The sequence below is a fragment of the Buteo buteo genome, chromosome 9 (genome assembly GCF_964188355.1).
Source record: "Buteo buteo chromosome 9, bButBut1.hap1.1, whole genome shotgun sequence".
NCBI classification, from domain to species: domain Eukaryota; kingdom Metazoa; phylum Chordata; class Aves; order Accipitriformes; family Accipitridae; genus Buteo; species Buteo buteo.
In genome coordinates, this window is record NC_134179.1 from 20,394,289 (window position 1) to 20,415,467 (window position 21,179).

At 39.0% G+C, this 21,179-nt stretch overlaps 1 protein-coding gene across 12 annotated transcripts in view; it reads right to left on the minus strand.

Moving 5' to 3' along the window:
- EHBP1 (EH domain binding protein 1) overlaps positions 1 to 21,179 on the minus strand; it is a 225,387-nt gene that overhangs the window by 40,656 nt on the left and 163,552 nt on the right. For 2 of the 12 annotated variants that reach the window (XM_075035594.1, XM_075035584.1), the window contains 4 exons: positions 13,338 to 13,485; positions 6,159 to 6,275; positions 2,880 to 3,007; positions 81 to 219 (listed from right to left, as the gene is read on the minus strand). In XM_075035594.1, coding sequence (XP_074891695.1) covers positions 81 to 219; positions 2,880 to 3,007; positions 6,159 to 6,275; positions 13,338 to 13,485 — 532 coding nt within the window. Of the gene's footprint in view, positions 1 to 80; positions 223 to 2,879; positions 3,008 to 6,158; positions 6,276 to 13,337; positions 13,486 to 21,179 lie in introns of all 12 variants that reach the window. The other 10 variants (XM_075035586.1, XM_075035583.1, XM_075035591.1 and 7 more) reach the window with 8 other exon arrangements.

Genomic DNA, 21,179 nt, shown 5'->3' on the forward strand with positions numbered 1-21,179 from the left:
CATTATCAGGTTTTCATATATTTATTGTTAAATATTATTAAATCATAAGATGGGAAAACAGGTTTTATATTTTCTCCTACCTGGTCTGCTCTCCACGTATTGACTGAAAGACTGGAGCTGAGTTTTTCTGACGGTAGAGTCCTTGCTGAACACAACAGGATTTCTAAACCGTTCTGCTGCTTTTTGTAATCGCTCAGCACGATGTTCCTCTGTTCCATTCTGCTAGGAAAAAAACCAGATACACAACAGTTTCTTTTGTTTACAAACGGGAAGACACAAATTCGAAAGGTACGTTTCAGTAAGGGGACAGGACACAGCTTTTCCAAAGAGGATTTCACAACTCGGGCTGTGGCTTATATAGGATGAAAGTATCAGCTGCAGAAAAAAAGGAGAAGAGTGATTAACTTTTCCTTTCTTTTTTTTTTTTTTTTTTTTTTTTGTTTAATGTGTGGTGGCAATGACTGGCTTTTTGCTATGTGGGCACCCTCCTGCAGGACACTCTACTTACTTAGCAGCCAGACCTATTAATTGTGACTGGCATTTGCCAGCAACACAGATTTTAAATGAAAAATCACTCCTTTGCAACTTTGATTTGCCAAGCACTGCGCATGCTGCTGCCAAGTAGCGGCGTCTCTACCCCTGAACATGATCTGTATCGTTTTAAAAGCGTGTTGCCTTTAGCCTGTCTCCCTGCCCGGTAAAGAAATCTGTCTTTTCTGTAGTCCCACAGACTTGTATGACAAGAAGAACTAGTTTCTAATTTTATGCCCATTGAGATAAACCACTAATGCTGGATGAAGGCTAAAAGGTAGGATTATAATACTACCCCACTGAACTGCATTTCATCAGCTATAACTTTCCAAAGCCAGATTTGTAAGTAAGCCCTTTACAGCTAAGGAAACTACAATTATCTTTTCCAGGGCTTCCTATGTTAATACTGGTAACAAATTCAAATGATTCTATCAACACAAAATATCCCAGAAGACTGAACCACCGCAGTGTGTGGAAACTGCAGATACCGAGGTGCTGTGTACCAAACAAATATTTCATTTTATACCTAATCTTTTATTATTTTTATTAAGTGTTTTGAAAGTAAATAGGGAAAGGCTAAGATGCATGACTAATAGCTAAGCCTGCTGAATGCTGAAACTGGTTATCAAAAGCTACCAAGACTTTGCCCTTCCTCTGCATTGAGACAATCGGTAATGAGGGAGTTCTCCAATGGCCTATTCTCTAGCCTCAAGGAGGCCGGGGATACACAATCCCCAAGGGAAGGTAACAGTTTATCCTTTTCCACAAACACAGAATGCCTCATTTAGAAACGTGTAAACTGCATTTTATTAAAAAACAAATCCACCTCAATGCCAAGAGCTCCACGAGAACAGATGGACACCATATATTCCTTATAATGACGCTTTCCAACTCTTCCTTAGAAAGATGCACACAGAGATAAACTGTTAAGTTGCACCTTTTGTGGGAGTACCTTAAAAAAATCAACTCCTTCACAGAAGCTTTTTAGAAAGAGAAATACCATTTTTGTTAGGTAAGGTGATACCAAATTACCCTAAGAGGTGACCTGTGTGTCATTTGCCGAATTGAGCTTAAAAAAGTATTGCTCATACCCCCGGATGACTTTTCAGCTGCACTTATCAGGTAGTTATGATTCTGATTAAATAAAAGGTGGTCTCGTGTTATTACCAAAATAACCATCTGACAACCTAAAACAGAGTCTTTATCAAAATAAACAAACATGACTAATTTTTTAGGCCTGGCAACATGCTAAAATATCAGTGTGATTAGCCAGTAAATCCCATTTTAAGAAACCTTTTTATGACTGGGGACTTCTGCCACTTTACAAATGTATTCCTCTAAGCCCACTAATTCAGTTAGCCTTTTCAATCCATTGTATTATTCTTGGGCCAGCTTCATTTTGCATTAAATCCACTGCAGAAAGCTAAATTGAACGCAAAAATCAGACTTGATCCAGGCTTCCTTTTGTTCAAAGATAGAGACCGAAAGTCCTCTGCCGCTGCCACACACTTTCATCACCAATTTATAGGAACCGACAGTGTAAGGGAAAAGCAATGAAAGTCATTGTTTTGGGACTTCAAAGCATCTCTGTATCTGGGGAAGGAAATCCTTTCAGTCAGCAGTGCTTTCCCCCCAGACTGCAGGTGGGTGAAAAGTTATACCCAACTGGAAGTGCCCCAGAGCCATAGGGATATTAATGACATACAGGGACTATTAAAAAAAATAAATAGTAAGAACACAAGGGGACTAATTAAGAAAATGAAATGGAAAATTGATTGGTGTGTGCTTTATGCTGAAGTGGTGAATGTTAAGAACAGGCAAAACGACTGAGTGCACCACAGACTCGTGTCTATTTTTCTCAGAAGCACTCGTTGTCAAGCACCCAAGTATGTATGCCTTTAAAGTATATTACGGCTTAATTTTAGTGGAGAGAAAACAGAGGGACAGGCTTGGGAGGGAAGGAAATCCCTGAGAATCAATCCTACTCCTGTTAAAGTCAGAGAGAGTCTCGCTGCTGATTGTACCAGCAGCAGGATGGAGCCCATGTTGCATTTCTGATTTAAGTGACAACCTGAGCAGTCAGAATTGAGACATGCTTCTTATGTCTGTTAGTGTTAGGCCAATGACAAGTATCAAGATCAAAAAAAAAAAAGAAAAAAAAGGAAAATGTGTTGATTAATCAACATGAAAAACGCCAGTGCATTGCAAACTATGCAACTGCACTGCCACGAAGATTTTCTGCATTTCTTACCGTGAAGGATTTGATAAGAAATCATTTTCCTCCTCACAAAGTACACACCCGAAATCAGAACACAGGTACTGAGACAAAAGCATTAATCAAAACTTACCTTAATGTCTTGCTCTGAGCTATCAGTTACAGCTTTCTGAGCAGCACTGGAGAATGAATTTGCCACCTGTGGCTGAGCTTCTAGGAGCTTCTTCAGCTTCAAATCCACCAACTTACTGTTTTGTTCTGCTAAATATGCAAATACCACATACAACACAGTGAGATGCATTTAAATGCAGAGTCGCTACAACAATGTAGCAATTTAAAAGGTAGATTTAATTCACTTTGCTATCATTTCAAACTAAAAAAGGAAAAAACTAGAAGACTTTTTTTTCCCTGCAATTTGTATTGGCATAGATTTGTGTAATGTACATAGATAATGCCTAAGTTTTCTCAAAAAAAGTATGTAGCACTCAACTGAACAGTTAAACATGCTTGAAGACAGCAGATGAAAAAACACAGAAAGTAGACAATGTTTACTTTACTTCCAACCTGTACACACCTATACTTTGGCATAAAACCACACTTAAAGAGCCATGTATTTTAAGATGACATATAACAATTTATCACATATTCTAAGTACTGATAACCCCTCAAGTTTATGAACTACTAATTCATCCTAAGGCTCTTTGGCACAGCTTCTGAATGATAAAATTTCAGTATCAAAAGAGACAGCTTTCTAGTAATATTTTACTATGATTTATAGAGTATGTTGAAGCTGGGAGAGCCATAAAACGCTTCGTAACTGCATGGAAGGGACAGATTCAAAGTCTGCCAAAGTCCCCAAAAGTTTTTCATCAGTTTTAGCAACTTGGATCAGAGCCCACAGAAATAATAGTTGAGAATTTTACCTCCCAATAATGCTCATTCTGTACGTGATTGTTGACTATATGAATTTGCAACACACCTACACATACACAGTTACCTACACATACACATGTAATAAGGAGAAAGGTGTTAATTACCAAACCACAGCGCAGATCTATGGAGCTAACTCTGGGTAGGAAGGCAGAATAATGCTGGCACAGAAGCCCCCAGACATACTCTACATGCAGCACCACACGAGAAATCGCCCCTGCAATGGGGCGAATGCAGCATCACTTGCGTATATTATGCATGTACATCTGGGCCTTGGGTCAAACACAGGAAATAGCAGTTGCTATGTTTTTCTATAGGCACAGCCTGAGTTTTTCACTTTGGGCTGGTGACTTCTAGCTGGTGTGGGAAGTGGAGCCATGACTGTTTTGCCGCACAGCTCCTTCCAAGGTTTGGAGCACTCCAATTCGTGTTAGCCAAAATATTTTTGGCATGCTGGCAATCAAATGATGCCTGCCTCCAGCAGCAATGGGCTGGGTTGGGTTATGACGAAGGATAGTTTCCCTTTCCTCTGGCACACCCAGTCAGGGTGCCCTTAATTGAGGCTCACATGTAAGTACATGCACATTCTCATGGGTTTATACATAAACATCATGTAATAACTATGATATAAGAGGTTCACATTTTATCAGATACATTCACAGCAGCATATAGTAGCAGTACTGACAGACTTAAAACCAACAACTGGCAGTAAAACCAGTTTTCTCTTCAAGAGAGATGGGAGGGTCTAAGATTCAGCAGTGGACAAATTAATTAAGATGGTCATAATGATCCCAAATGTGAAATGTCCCTTACAGTTCTGCACTTAGGTGCTCCCAGGAGATTCAGCCTTCATTAGAACTTGGTATGAATTGGCAGAATCCCAGTGAAATCTCTGTACACTGATTTCTATCACAGCATTAGACTGCTTTCTATATTATTGCCTGTCCCCTTCCTTACTCGTTTGTACCTCTGACTACTGTGCAGACTGAACTGCAAAATGATGTCCCAGTTTTTTTCCAGAATGTCTTCCCGTGGTGGAGATGAAGCGTTGGGTAGTGGGTTTGTATCCCTGAGAAGGTATCTCTCAAGAAAAAAGACTCACAGAAATAAATGTTGGTAAGTCACTGAGACTATGTGACACAAATATTCATTTACTGATTTTCTTTTTCTCCTAAAATGAACCAGTATTTATTGGAAAAATATTTGACAGGATTCTGCTCTAAATCAGCTTAATTCAAATGCTGGAAACACTAAATATATTTTCTTATGTGTTTGGAAATCCTCAAATAAAAAAATAAAAGGACATGACTCAAGTCTTTCACAATCCAAAAAGACTAGAAAGTGCTATATACACATCATTGTTGGTTTAATTTACAAAGAGCAAACACTAAATGAAGTGTTTTGATTTAATATATTATGGGCTGCACACTTGGGTCCACCTGGCATGGGCAGAACCAAGTCGGAGGATGCTGTAAGAAGTTCTCTCTTGTACTGCCTTTATCCCGACGCTATCCTGTGCTTGCTGCACTTCTCCGGGCTTGAGCTAACTTGTAGTGAGCAGAAACGCCCTGGCAAAGAAGCACACCACAATACAAAGAGGCCCTCGGCACTCCCCAGGGCCACTGGTAACAAGCAGACTTGTACAGAGAACAAACTCCTCCAGCAACTCTCTGCGAGCAGAGGAGACCCTTACTGATAGGCAATTACCTTCACATCTTGGAAGATCTAGCGCCTTTTTAAATAAGCATCTCCCTTGTAAGATCTATGGAGGAACCTGAACTCCAGTTTTGCTCAATTAGAATTTTTGAAAGGGGAAATACCATTACTATCATTTATTATTACTTGACCAGCGTGTGCTAAGATTATACAAGTATTTCTACAAGAATATGAATGCTTTTAAAATGTGTTATTAAAAATCTATTACTTGAACTTTGTAAAGTAAGTAGGACTAATTCTGTTCAGATTTATACCTCCATGTCCCCACTGGAGCAACAAGGTATAAATACAAGAACTGGTCCTCAGGAAGGAACTGGAGGGATACCAAGCCTACGTGGAAACTGAGGCATGTTTGCTCCTCTTCACTGAGCAGACAGGCCAGGATGTCAGCGCAGAGAGCGGCAGCTGCACTCACCAACGCGACTGCTCACTCCTCTGGCCTGTCTACCCTGGTTTGGTGAGACAATCCAGGCAGGGTGATTTCAGGTGGCTCTGCTTTACAAATCTGGCCTGGGGTCCCCTTCCCCATCAAACAGCAAGAGACATTTAAATCTGCCATTGCTGGAAATAATGATTTTGTTGCTGATTTTAAATTTCAACTAAACGTGAATGCAAAATATTAAAAAAGAATAAGCATTAGGCTTTAAAAGACCTGAAAAGGCACAAAGGAATAAAGCTATGACAGACAGAAGCAGCACATCAGTACTTATATGATGATGGAGTGTTAGTCATGCAAAATACACAAAATAGCCATTATTTAAATTACCCGTTGAATCAAGGTCATTTTCTAGGTTAGTAAGCTCATCTCCACCTCCAGTAACAGAGCATTCAGGAACCTCCTCATTAGTATCTATCTCAATATTATCATCATCCTCATCCTCATCTGTAGGAACATACAGCATTAAGGTTAGTATTTTCTTATGTACATGCACATCACTAAAAATGAATGCTTTAGAGAATAAGCTGAGTTATGATAAAAATGCAAATCATTAAATAAGTCTGGAAGGAGATTTCACTCTGTCCATTCATGGATTTGTCGTAAAACTGATGCAATTCAATATACACACAGGGGGCTCTGCTGGAAACTCCTGCTACAATAAAGGTAGAGTCTGGCCTCAGCAGTGGCTGTTCTCTGCACTAAATCTCTGGCTAACTCTGAAAAGCACATGTGCTTTTCTTTATAACTCAAGTCAAAATAATTTCCCCCAGGCTTCCATTTCTCTCTAATGCAGAATGGGTGCCAAAGCTGGCATACAGCAGGTTTGGATGGGTCTGGCCAGCAGAACAACCTGGGAGCTGCACTCTTGAGAAAGGCAGCAGCTCTGGGTACTGAGTTCCCAGCTTGGTGAGACTTGCCATTCCTTACTTTGCACAATATATCACAGACCAGTGATCACTGTACCTTGCTTAGGTGTTAGCGTCTCCTACCACTTCTGATACGAGGACGAAAACTGCCACCTGGAACATCATGCTTAGCAAGCACTGACCTCAGGTGTAGCAAGAGCACACTCACAGATTGCTGCCTTACTGCACCACTTTGAATCAGCATTGTTTGTAAGCTACGTATATTTTAAATAAAATAATAATTGTAATTATACTGTATATTTTTTATAGGATCTTTTAACCAAGTTTCTCAGAGCAGCTTATGAATATCACTTGTAAATGAGCCCCATAATGTTTTACGAAGTAGGTGATTATTATAATTACAATTATGATGATGATGTAGGTAAATTATGGCACAGAAAGAGTAAGTAACCTGAGGAAGATCAAATAGCAAGTGCTGAACTGTGAAGCAGATCCCAGAAAAAATCCTGACTCACATTTTCAATACAAATATATAATGAAATTAAAGTCCATAAAAGCTAGATTAGTACTTTCCAAGCATGTAGTTGCCTTGTATTTGCTTACTTTTAAGTCTCATATCAAATGCTATCTACACTTGTTCAGACTTATACAAACATTTTTTTCCTATGTATGTATGCATGCGTGTAAAAATGACAAAAAAAAGAGAAGGCTGGAATGTGTCTGGAGAAGTAAGACACAAATAGTAACTAAAGGAAATTTGAACCACTTCACAATAGGAAAAACTACTAATTATAATTACAGTACTTTGGTACATTCAAACGCCATATAAACAAAAAGGATCCTAAACATAGTACCAAGATGCCATAATCCTGAATATCAGAAGTTTGGGGAAGTTTGGACCAGGATTGGTGCTGATCACTCATTGTCTGTCTTTGAAATACACTAAACCTCATCCCCAGACCTGGTTTGCACTTCAGTCCCAGACTGCTGACACAAAGATCATACAGTTTTTTCTTTTCCTTACCTCTTTATCTCCATAGTGCCTATAATTCCCATTTTAGGAGCCTGTTGACTTTTTTGTATGTCTGCTACTCTTTTTAACCAGCTGCTCCCTCAGTTCATCTGTAATTAATCAATGTCTTTCACAGACCTCTGCCAATTCAGGCTAAGGCTCTTGCTGCAACAGACAAGAGCAAAGAAGTTTCCATTTCAGTGTTTTACTCAACATCCGTTGCATGTAAAAAGGAGCAGCAATCTGTGAAGTAGGACCACTCTGTTTCAGCTGACCACCATGTCTTCCCTGGGCTCCTCTCCACTAATTCTCAGTGGTCCCTGGAAGAGTCAGCTTTCTTCCAAACTGCCCCAGCTTGAGCCTGATGGGTGGAGAACAACACCTCTCCTCAGCCAAACCAGGATCTGTGACCAGACCTGGGACCTGAGAGATGGTGCTTCAGGTGTACAACTGGGTGGGCAGAAACACTCAGGACTCTCTGTGACATCTTTTCTGTTCCCACTTAAATTCACATAGAAGATTCTGTGATCTGGACTCTACCTGTTTCAGGTAGCACAGAGGTAGGTGAACAAAGTAGAAGGGCACAGTGTGATCATGATGAAGTGGAGAAAGGGATAGGGTAAGAAGCAGACTGAAGAGAAAACAGAGAATGGTAAAGCAGCAATAGCAACAATTCTGAAGTTTTGAATTTTCTTCAAAGCATCTCTACATTTTCTAATGAGGAGCTAGACTTCTCACATGATTTTAAATCCTTCATGATGGTGTTAGAGACATTCAGTGGCACTCAGGCCACAGTACTCTCAAACACATCCTGGAGCTCACGGTAGCACACTGAAAGCACAACCAGGCTAACAGCAGCAAAGGGCTATGGACATGTGGAAGAGGTAGAAGAGAGAGGGACACTGCCATGGCAGAGGGAAACCACCTTGAGCCTAGAGGCAGGCAATGACTTCCCAAAGCACCCAAAGAAGTCAGCTCACAAGGTCAGCTCACAACTACCAGTCATCCAGCAGGACGCTGGATGTGTCAAAACAATCTAAACAAGATGACAGGGTTTAAGACTGCTGGATACTAAGGGAATGCTTATATTAGATTATTTGATTTTCTTTAATTTAATATAGCGAGATGAGATCAGACGCACTCTCTTTGACACCACCATTTTAGGTAACAAAAGAGATGGGAATGTCAAAGACACCAGTTCCTAGTGTCAGACAATGACCTGACCTAGTATTTAATTTAAAGTTAGCAGGCTTCGACTGAATATGATTATCAGGACATTTACACTTTATTAAAAAAAATAAATTCAATTAAAAGCATTAATTTGAAGTAATTTCACAAATTTTTAAATATCTTTCAAAATCTACAGATTCCTTGTTTTAAACTACTCTAGGTTTTTTTTTCCAGTCCAATGTTCTTCCCGTGTATTAGAAAGGGAAATGTGTTTAGGGAGCATGTTACAACAAGATTTTGCAATTATAAATGATAAAAGGAATAACACGACGAAGAGATAACAGATATCTTTTATGAAAAGAACAAATTACTAGTGTGAAAAACTTAAAGCACTTGGTCTAGAAGCAGGGCACATATTTAGAAGAGTACTAAAGAACTCTTCTTTGAAAAGTATGTAAATGTGGATCCTAGAAAGACAGCAAAGTCTTACTATGTTGTGAAGAAACAAGCAAAATTAAAGATGAAGGATTAAGTCAAGAACTAAACAGCACTGACCATTACCTACACAGCCTGGACTGCAGACTGGACTGAAGAAAGTGAAATAAGAATCTTTTGGAAACAAATGGAAATGCCAGAATATTGGTGGAAAAGAAGATCCAGAGGCATTTTATAGCTCGGTTTTTTTACTATTCAGATTCAGCTCAGGCATAATTTGTGGTTAAACTGATATTCTCTCGACTTGGTTTAAGCTTGCCCACATGTGAAAGAGTTGCAGCAGACTGCATCAATTTCTAGATGAAATTAAAAAAGAACAATTTTCATAGAGTGGTAAAATCACTGGTGGGGGTTGGATCACATTAGTGGGAGAAGCATATACAAGCTGCCACTGGAGCTGCATGAACAGTACTTGCTCTTTAGGGAAGATGCCTCCAGGATTGTCTCTGGGAAGTCCTTCAGGCTTGTGGATATTCAGATATTTAGTTTATTTACTTTCAGGTACAGAGTACACTTTAAGGCTACAGGATTTAACAGGAGCATCTGAACAGTAATAAAGGAAGCAAAAGTGGGGAATGGAAGAAATGCAGAGTCTAAATACTGGTTCGGTGTACAAGAAATCAGATGTCAGGACAAGAAAGCGCAGCAGTAACTGCCAACAGATACAAATACTGCCTGTTAAAAATACTAAATCGAGAACTTAACACTGTTTTATGAGTTGGAGACTAAGCATGATGAGTAAGCCTGAGCTACCATGTATATTCCCTCCAAATCATTGCCTCAGAAGTAAAATCTGTAATGTACCCTGAAATCTTTAAGCATACAAGTGCAATGCAATGCCAGCTGGCTCTCTTTCCTAAGTTCTTTAACTGCAGTACACCTTTCCAACGTTTGTTATTAATTCCAAAATTTTTGAAAACTGTTTTTGTCTTACAATATATTTGGATGCTGCTTCTCCTGTGTTTTTCCCTTCCTGTTCCTCTAACATCCCTCTTCTGTGCTGATCTTGTGTTCATTCTCTTCTCCCCTCCCAGTTTTGCCTAATTTTGGTACTTTTTTTCCCCAAAGCCTCTTCACATTGTGCTTGTCTTACCCCTGTCCTCTCCATTGTTCCCTCCCTCCACTGTCTACTCACCACCTCCAGATCCTAGCTACATCCTCACGAAGATGCCATCTCAAATAAAGGATGGAGATGTGCCAGAGAGTAAAGAAAACACACTACCCAAATCCCAGAAGAGTAGACGGGTGTCCTACTGCATGGGGACGCTACCTAGATAAGATGTCAATTCCTTTGTCCCGTCGCTGCTGGGAAAAGGGAGGATATTTGGATTCCTATCTTGATACTGTCCCTGGACCCATCTCAAGGCATCCGCTTATCAGCCTGAAGCTAGTAGGACATCTAATAAATTTGAAGCTGCCATCCCAAACCCTCTGGCAGTTGGCAGGAAGAAGTATTTTCTGTCTCACATGCCAAATAACCTATGAAAAAGACTAGATTTCATAGTAAAGGATGCTGCTTATCCAGGAAAGTTTCAACTTGCCATAGGCATTTGAGTTTTTCAAACCATGATTAAAGTCTTTTAACAGAGAATGTAGCACCAGCACCAAAGCATGGAACTCTTAATGAGCATACAGAAACACAAAGGGATCGCATTTTCATCTACAATAGTGAGCAAGAAGTTAGTCTTTAGAAACTCCAAAATCCCAAAGCCAAAATGTCACTTTTTTCTGGAATAACTGAATTGAGAGAGGAAAATGATTTGGTACATTCCCTTTTTGTAAATTAAAACGTAGCAATCAATGCAGAAGAAGAGATTAATGAAGCATAATGGACAAGAGAGCTTGGAAGACAAAAGATATTACTGTAAGCTTGTCTTGGGTATTGTACAGGGAATACAGGACTATACACAGAAAAAAACCCTACTACATGTGAATGCAGTCAGGGGCAATATTCACAATCCGTTTGTAATAAGAAGACTGTCTATTAAATCTTAATTTTTGGTGGAAATAAAAAATGGAAAAAGACTAAACCCAGAAATAATTTTAAGTTATCTGGTTTATAAAGTGTTGGTGCCACTTCACAGAACTACTCTATTTTAGAAGATTCAATTTCTTGAGTGGAGATCTGGTGCGGCACCTGACTTTACCAGCAGTGTGGCGAAAGTATGTAGAAGATGTGCCATAAGGAAAGCTTTTTGAGAATGAATAAGTAGAAAGAAGTGCTATAAAATGCACACTGACATGAAAAGAGCAAAAAGGAATAAAAGGAGAAAGGGAATAAAAACTGGAAGTCCAAGAGAAGTTTAAATAGCTTGGCCAAACTACTGTATGAACAAATTAAAATCAAGGTAGGAAATATAAACCAAGGAGATAACTCAAAGCATGTGCAAAAGTAGAAAGCAGTGCAATTGTTATACTGGTTAAAACCCAACAGGTATAGTGGTGATAACTTTATAAACAAGTTGTCATCAGTACTGATACTGTCTCCTCCTTTAATAACACTGAAACGCTCTGAGTGCATGCGCAGTATTTATGCATAGAGACTTTTTTTTTTTAGTATATATGCACGGTGCACAGTTACCTCTGAGACTGTTTATAAACTGAATGAAGGGCAGGAAGAGCAATGGCAAAATTCAGAGGAAAATATGAACAGGGAAGGCCACATCCCAGAAAGCAGCGTACTGGGATATTTAGCAACACCACCTGTGAGTTACTGCCACAAAACAGAGTAACTACTGTCCAGCTGAGCACTCAGGATATACCCAGAAACTGTACCTTCCTTGGAGGGGAGAGATGGCAGGAACAGCTATGTACAGGTATGATAAAACAGTGAGGAGGAAGTAATTAAATAACGTAGGATGGGGAGTCATAAGTTGTGAAGAAGGATGAAGAAGACCATAGTCTACTTAATATACAAGCACTGTGTCATTTTGCTCAGCCTGTCTTACTCCCTCCCCATCAAGGATGTAACTTCCCTATTTATCATGAAAGAGAATTAGGTTGGCAAGCTTGGTTTACTGGGCAAAGAGAAGAAAACTGAAGACTAGAACCAAAGGGAGATGTACAACTCACTGCTTTTCTCTTTGGGTGTTAAATGGAACAGATGTGTAGGGTTTAGAGTGCAGTAAGACTATAAATACATATGCATATAAAAAACATGTAATAGAGAAGAAAACAATATTGTTGTTGAATCTATATGCATCGTGAACTTAAAGTTGGATTTTCCTGACCCTTTGGTTTACAATTACATGTTAGTATGAGAAACACAATTTCCCCTTAGAATGTGTAGAAGATACTAAAAGAGCAAGAAGCCTGTACTGAAACGTGTGCTCAGCACCCATTTGAGTTTGAGTGACACTACATTACTTTGACTCGTAGCACTGGCAGGTATATGAATTTTAATGACATTTCAAAGTCAGTTTAATAACATTATAGCAATATTACAACTCAAAACCTGTAAAGGCAAGTGGTATGTCAAAAGACCGCAATTTAAAATCAAAAGGTTGTTGCCCCCACCTCCCATGGGCTGCCTTTAAAATTCTCTTCCCAAGCAGTCTTATGAACACATTTAATAAAAAATAAAGTTTCTTAAGTATTTCTAATGTTATTTTCCCCCCAAATATGTTAATGGTCCTATATAAATATATATATATTGAAGAGATTTTAACCAACAATCATAAAATTCTAAATAATCGTGGGTAATGACAAATCTATAAATAATGGACCAATATGAGCTACTTGTTCACATAACATCTTTTTCTTTCAATCACATGTATGCTTTTCTTTTAATTGTTGGAAATTAAGTGACACAAGCCTGATTTAGGAAACATATCTACAGCCAGGTCTTTTCATACATGCACCTGATGAACAACAACATTTTGAAATGTGAATAAAAGTGATACCCAAAAAGGTCTCTGGTTTCTAGGTTGCCACAGGAATAAGATACAAGGTTCCTCAGCTCACCTCCAGATGCCTTTGACCTTTCTTTCAACTTTTCTGCAGCCATTTCACCATAGCTAGGAAGTTCTGACATCTTCACTCCAGATCGAGCTTCTGCTATTAGCTGACGAGCTCGCTCTCTCAGCTGCCGACGCCGCTCTTCATCTTGCTGCTAAGATATATTGAACAGTTGCCAACTCAGTAATTGACAGAAATGCAATTTCATTCTCAATCTGATCATCATGATAGTAACTGGTTTACAGCATGGTGCTTGGACCACATTATAAATAGGATGCTCGATATCAGTTGGGTGTCACACCACAATTTTTAAAGACATCTGTGAATCAGATTTTTTTTAAAGCATTCCCCAAATTATTAATGCATTAGAAACCTAATTATTTGAAATTTAAAGCATTTATAAACTATGTTCTATAAAAATACCTTAATGAAAATTCTCAGACACTTTTGTCTCAAAGTAATAACTACAAAAAGTTTTACCATAGATATAAAAATGGTTTTACTAAATTGAATTACTTGTTTGAGTAAAATTCTCTCACAGAACTGAAACGAGAAGCCAGATGTTGCTCTCAGTTACTCCAGTCACCAAGCTGGCTTCAAGTGTAAAGTGACATCAAATCTGAGGCATGAAAAGGAATCTAATCCTTCAACTTCAATGGATACTTTTTTTTTTAAAAATAAACTAATGAAAATTAATGAAAGAACAATAGATGCCAGAGCAGAAAATACTTTGCATCGCTTTAAAACATCCTACTACTGGGGCTTTGGTCAGTAATTAAAGAGATTATATTGGAACCATCCCAGATAGTGCTCTCCCACTAAAGCTTGTAACTATCTTAGAAGCATGATAATATTTCAGTTACATAAATGAGCAAAGTTCTACCACATGAAATTTTGGAAAAGCCTAACTCACCATACTAAAAAAATATTATTAAAAAGATGTGTTTAAACATAGCTCTAAGAATGCATTAAACCATAAGGGAAACAATTTCCATTTTCACCTTAAAAATATGATTTTTTTTCAAAGTTAGGACTGTTTTTCCCCTCCCTTCAATATTAGAAACGCTTATAAGCGCAACAGTGTTTGGCTTTAAGTCAAATCTGCCAATGTTTGTGTTATTGACATAATGAACAGGGTAAAACCCAGGTATAGGCAGTTGACCTGAACTAAGTGGAATATAACAAACTGCCTAATTTTGGAGAGCCATCCTGGCAGCCTTCCCACCAACCCAGAAACTGAGCATCCCACACCTGCAGATGCTGGTGAGAGCTGTTGCTAAGTGCTATTTAGTTTAAGCAATCATTAATAAAACAAGCGCAAAATACTAATTAGGTACATTTTACCCATTTCCATGTAAATTGTTTGTTTGTAGCTATTTACTCAGCATTGTTCTCGGCACAATAGAAAAAATGCAAATGACTGAATCAGAATGCAGCCCTAATGGGACTTTCTGTTTATAACCATTAGCCCAGAGGTGTGCTGTAATTCAATCCTCCAGCAGCAAGATTTAGCCTCATTAACAGCTTGCACGGGCAGGTTACAACTCATAAAACCCAACAGTAAACAAAGTATATGGACACTGCACAATATCTTGTCTCTGAGTGACAGAACCCTGATTCCCTATCAGATTGCCTTGATTTACTTTTCTCCTAATGTCCTTCCCCTGGAAAGACAATTCTGCCTGGGCCCTGGAAGGCAGCGGGATGGCACATTGGCTTTGTTTGCTTTCTCACCCTTTAACTTCCCAGAAGGCACAGAGCAACAGTTCTATCAAAAACTTATTTGGTAAAGTACACGTTAGAAAGACAACTAGAAAGCTTCCCCCCGCCTCTATGCACTATAATAGATCAATTTAATTTAATTTAATTTCTAGCCAGCCAACTGACACAGCAACTGATTTTATTTCGACCCACGGTATTCAGTAACATTAATTACATTGAATTTTACATGAAATAAAACTGCTCAAATCTCTACTATTTGTAATTCCTAGGATACAGGAACTTGTGAGTTTGATTTAAATTACTTTTAAGAAGAAATGTGCAAAACTTATAATTAAGATTCCCATGTGGTTTAACGTCAAACAATTTAATCTACCGTAGCCCAAGTAGTTTAAAATAAGGCCAGTTAGGTGTTTGTGACAAATGTGCCCTAAACTGAGCAAGCTGATTCCCCCCCTCTCCTTTTCTCCCCTCCTCTTGAAAGAGAACTTGTATCCTGAATTATTAGCATAGTCATTAACATCCCGGGGATCTCCAAGCAAACAGATTATTGTGGCTTGTGTTTGTGCTGATTAAGCCAATCATCACCAGCGGATAAGAGAAAAACCAGCTAGTTCTTCCTTAAATTCAATTCCGATATCTGAACCCTCAGTTACCGAGCTTGGCAGAGGAAACACTGGTGGTAGGAGCAATGAAACTGAGCGTAGAAAAAGTAGGCAGATTAAGTTTTGAGGTACAGAACAATTATTAAACAGCAAATCCCCTAGACCTTGGAAAGGAAAGCACTTGGGAGAGGTATAGAGGCACAAACATAGATATTAAAAAAAAAAAGAGACACAAAGAGAAGATCTGCACTAAGAAAGGACCATGCAAAAACACATACGGTGATTTTTTTCCTGTACAGTTGAAAACTCAGTAAAATCTTTTACCCTCTGACATGAACCTGACATGCCAGAGACATTAAAGTTTGCTCTGTTATTTCCCCCCAATTACTTTGCAATGGTCTAAAAATCTGCCACGCGGATGCACAGCAAGGAAAACTTCACCATTTAAGGACAAACTCTTCAAGAATAAATAATGTAATTCCTTGTTTCCCTCCTATAAAAATGTATTGGTATGCAATTTTTATATTTCACAGTTCACCGACATCTCGGCAAGCTTTCTTCCACTGCTTCAATGGTGCTACTTTTAATTTTATCCTCCTTAGTCCTAGTAATTAAAGTGATCAGCAGTGGCATCCCAACGGCTTTGACACAGCTACAACCCCCCTAGCAGACTCCGGCTTTTAAGGGGAAGGGGAAGAAAAAAAAGGATGGGAGTTTCATTTCACTGGAACAAGAAAATCACGCTTCTCCAATCCTCAACTTTATCCAATTGTTCTTTCAGCAGCCTTTGGATCTTAAGAAACAAATAAAAATGGCTGCCATTAGGGGGTCCTTTTTGTACTCACCGCAGATGGCAATGACTGACATTACTTTGGCCAAAAATGATGCCATGGATTTGGGAAGGTAAATTCAAATGTGAAACGCTGCCGGGGCAGTTTCCGAGATCATCACCCGGCCAGCGATGTCGCTTGGCAGTGCCAGAAGCTGAGAGCTGACCAACTCAGTAAAATATTGAGAGCAGTGGAATCTTGCAGGGGAAAAAAACAACCACACAACCATGTCCCTAAAACCCATCTCCTCAAATCACTAAAAATTCTGCAATCTTCTCGCATTTAAAAGAACCCAAACACCTCTGTCAGGGTTTTTCAGTTGTCCTTTGGCAGAAATTTGGGAGGATCCAAACTGAGTTTACACACCAGAAGTCTGATAACGCATTATCCTCTCCCCATAAAAAAAGAAAAATCCTGTGAGCTGCATTTATTTGATGTTTAAAAAGAAAATTCTTTACCGTGTCCATAGACTGGAGAAAAAAAAAAGGTGGTAAATTAGTGACACTCCACAGCAACAAAATTAAACCAGAATTGTACCTATAAGGGGGAGTGATTCCTGTAGCTGTAGGTTTCAAAATTGTCTGTGGTCTGCCCTGAGTGCACAGTACATCTGAGAGAAAGAACTTGACTGCCACCTCTTTCATCATTAGACAGGAAGAACGGCTCTGTTATTAGCCATTCAGAAAGAAAAAGACTTCTGTGCTTGTCCAGAGGCAAGGATTACCAAAATGTACCTATTCAGTTAGTAGAGAAGACAGAATAAAAAAAAAATAAAAAAAAAAAATAAAATTACATGAGCTTTAAAGGTTTGGGCAGGCTGGGTTTTACTGTGACCTTGATCGGCTCTTGTTTGAGTAAATAGGATTTGGGATGAAACATTAAAACTGTTTAGCAGATCTTTTCAAACCATTTCAAACTTTTCTTATGTTGGTTTATAATATAACCAGACGTGCTTGTAAATGGCCACACCTGCTCATTTCTCTGGGGATGGCCTGATCTCTGCCTTTTCTAACAAAGAAAGGATGAGAGAAAAAAAAATCAGCTTTTCTTGTTGCAAAACAGAGTGGAAAGTCAAAATCTTTCTCAAGTTTGTCCCATCTGGTCAGATTAAATCTTTGATCACCCTGGGGACCACATTTATGTTTGGTCTCTACTACCGTTTCAGAACAGCTCAAAATACACAGGTAGTGAGCAAAACATGAACTGCTAAGCAGAAAACACTCGACATAAACAAAAGTGCATTGGCTTTGGATTTCTGTGGCTAGTCAGATCATAGGAAGTGGTCAGCAAAGAAACACATAAACGTCTTAGATATTTTCTGCCTGGTGTCTACATCAGCTACCTTACTACCAATAAACTGTATGTAACTTGAAAATATTTTTTCATGAATGTCTATCACAAAAAGCATCAAATCACTTGTCATAAAGAAGCAGCTATTGGCTTACGATCTATGGCACTGATGGACTAATGAGACAAGACAGAATGAAAACAGAAGTAGCCCAAAGTCTAAACCTGGAAGAATCATAAGCAATGTCTTAACAAAGCTGTCCCCTTTAAGAAAAAAAAAGCCCCCCAAATTCACAATAAAATGGGGTTGTGGGGCTGTAAAATGCAAAACATCTCCTTAAACCTAGGAGGTATTTTTAAAGAAATATTAACCAGCAATTTTTTATTTTTCTGTCTTTTTTTAATATAATCTATGTTGTTCTGGAAAACCTACAATTCACTTGGTACAGTACTTTTGGTGTGAAGAATGCTGGTTGTAGAAGAACAATCCATTGATAATTTAATTCCTCATGTCACTGTGAAATGGAGAAACTCTTAGTTTACTGAATGAAAAAAAATATATATTTGAAAAAAAGAATGGCTGACTAAGTAAGTATCACCTTGTGCTACATCCAAGGCCTCTTGCTGGTTGTCTGGCTGCTCTTTTGTAGGCAAAAAGGAGCTGAACGCTCTCTGGCTCCTTAGATCTGGCCCAACAAATGCACTGCCAGTCATGCACATGGATCCAGCTTAAAACCCAGTGTGAGCCTAAAAGAAGCTAGTCAAACTGGCACCTACTCATGCAGAAGGAGATAGATTTGTCATGACAGGCTGATTATTCAATGTAAAGAAACAGTTTAGCTTTTCTAATCTGGTACAAATACATCTTTCTCGGAGAAAAAAGTAAAAGGTCTAACAGTTCAAGTATTTAAAGTAAAGAAACCAACACAAAAATTGTAACGTCAAAGTGAACCACAGGTATTTGTGCAAGAGCATTCTGCAAAACAGCCCTGCAGTTCTATTCAGATAAATAAGATTTAACCCGTTTAACCCTTTAGGAGCTGCACATCTACATGACGATCAAGGCGAGCATTTCTATTTCACACTGCACTTGGCTCTACGGCAAGTTCTAAGGACAGGCTGAAATATCTAATTCCAAATACACTTTCTGTTTTCTCCTCTTCTCACTCGCCTGCACCAATACCAAGAGCAAGGTGCTCTGCCAGCGAACAATGTGAGGACAGCCTTGCCTACCGACGGGGCTCCCAAGAAAGATTATTGAGAAAGTCAATCTAAACCAAAAGCAGTGACAAAGCCCTCTGCTAACTTCTTCCCTGGAATTTTCTCTGCTTAGGCAAGTTTGTGCTCTCCCTCATCTGGGAAGTATAATTAAGGACAACAATTACCTAAGGCGTCAGGATCCAGAAGCTTGTTACGCCTGTCACCATGATTGTCAATGCTATTAGCATTACCCACAAACAAGGTCTCAAGCATGCAGCCTGAGAAATATTCTGAAATAGTGCCACCATCCAGACAGGGCGTAATGTCCCATCTCAGACTGATAAGTCTAAAGACGGTTATTTTCTGTGCCTTTCCACAGCCGAGTTACAGACAGAAGTTAAAAAAGATGCTTACTCATTGTAGGAGTCAACATTCATCAAGCTCCACTTAAGGGATTTTCTCTTGTGTAAACTTGACTTTATAATAAAAAAAAAAAAAAAAAAAAAAGTGGCGTTATGAAACAAAGACTTTTGGCAAGTATATGGGATGCATAAGCGGGAGAGCAGCATCTTTCAGTCTGCTATCCTGGGAAGCTTCCTTCTCGGGCGGGCAACCCCGCGCCGAGGGAGGAGGACATGCCCTCCTGAGGAATGCTCCCGGTTCACTCCCAGCTGAACAAAGCGGAGCAGGCTGCAGGGTGCCTCTGAAAGTTGTTTCCACCCCCCCTTCTCTTAATTTTCATGGGAGGGTGGCGGGATCCCAGTCTGCTTGTGTGTGATGAGAATGGAAAGAACAAGTGCAAACCCTACGCCTCCCTGGATCCTATTTTGCTGGGTTTTTTTGAAAATGTCCTGCAAACTGCTGGCAGCTTTTTTTAATGGAAAATACCAATCGCTTAGGATCTATACCTAGCCTTTTGCCAATAATGAGAAAACTTCACCTTCTGTCCCCAGCAATTCTTAGGAAATCTTTTGCTGTTATTCCTACAAATCCAATTACAGATTGTTGAGTAGCTAGTGGAGTAAGCTTATTGAGGAGTGTCACATCACTAAGTCGTGCGTATGTGTTTCAGTTTGTAATGTGGTCTGAGCCGCTGTAGAGGTGTCAACTTAAAATGCAAGTAAGTAGCAGAACAGGGCTAATCCCAGCCACTACTCCCCTGCAGCCAAATTGTAGCGCAATGAATGACAGTGGAAATGCAAAGATGCCACTGTGCTTATCACACACAGCCAGATGGTGGACCTGGATCAATGCACACATGCCACGATCAATGCATTTGATAAAGAATTAAGAAGAAAACTGTACATGTTATCAAAGAACTTGTACATGGCATAATTATGATTCTGCATGTGCTTACTGATGATATTGGAGACTCAGAGGCAGGTGATAATGAAACTGATAGGAAGAAATAGCTTAAAGGCTACAGCATATGGCCTCAGCACTAAGAAATCTTGTCAAATAGTTCAGAAAGCTTTTTTAACTGTTATTACAGGCTGCTCATAGTGCAAGCTGGTGGCAACGTTTTAATTTTTTTTTTAAATCTGAAATGTCAAAAAGTTACAAAAGCTATACTTTTCAGAATGGTTCAGAAAATAATTAAGACACTATTGTGTTTTAAGCACAGCAAAAAAACCCTACAGGTAGAGCAAGTGTTCACAATTTTGGGGGGCTGTGGTAGTTGGGCATTTTTTAATATATATAATTCCTTGTTCCCTGAATAAATGTATTTAGACTTTAAGGGGGCTAGTCGCAGTTTAAGGAATGTGTCTGGGTAGCAATTTGCATTTGGCACACCAATTGCTACAGATACAGTTTTGATATTATTTCTCATCAAATGTAGAGTATTTCCCTGTTACCGTTTGTGCTCTGTCGGCTGCATTACAGCCACCTTGGATGTGTAAGAAGGTAATTAAAAATTTCTGGAAAATAAAGTCGAAAGTAATAAAAAAAAGCATATATATTTATAATGTAGAAAAGGTACCTAAAATACAAATTCTCATGCTCCAGTTGATAGATGAGCTGTCTAATCAACGCCTGGACGTAACTTAAGTGCTCTCATTAGTGTGAAGACCTTCAGGCTAAATAAGACTAAATCCCTTAAAAATTGCTTCTGCAATAGAAAAATCCCCCTTACCATTTTCCTCTGCCTAAATCATATCAATTAAAAAGAGAGGGAGGGAGGGAGGGAGGGAGGGAGGGAGGGAGGG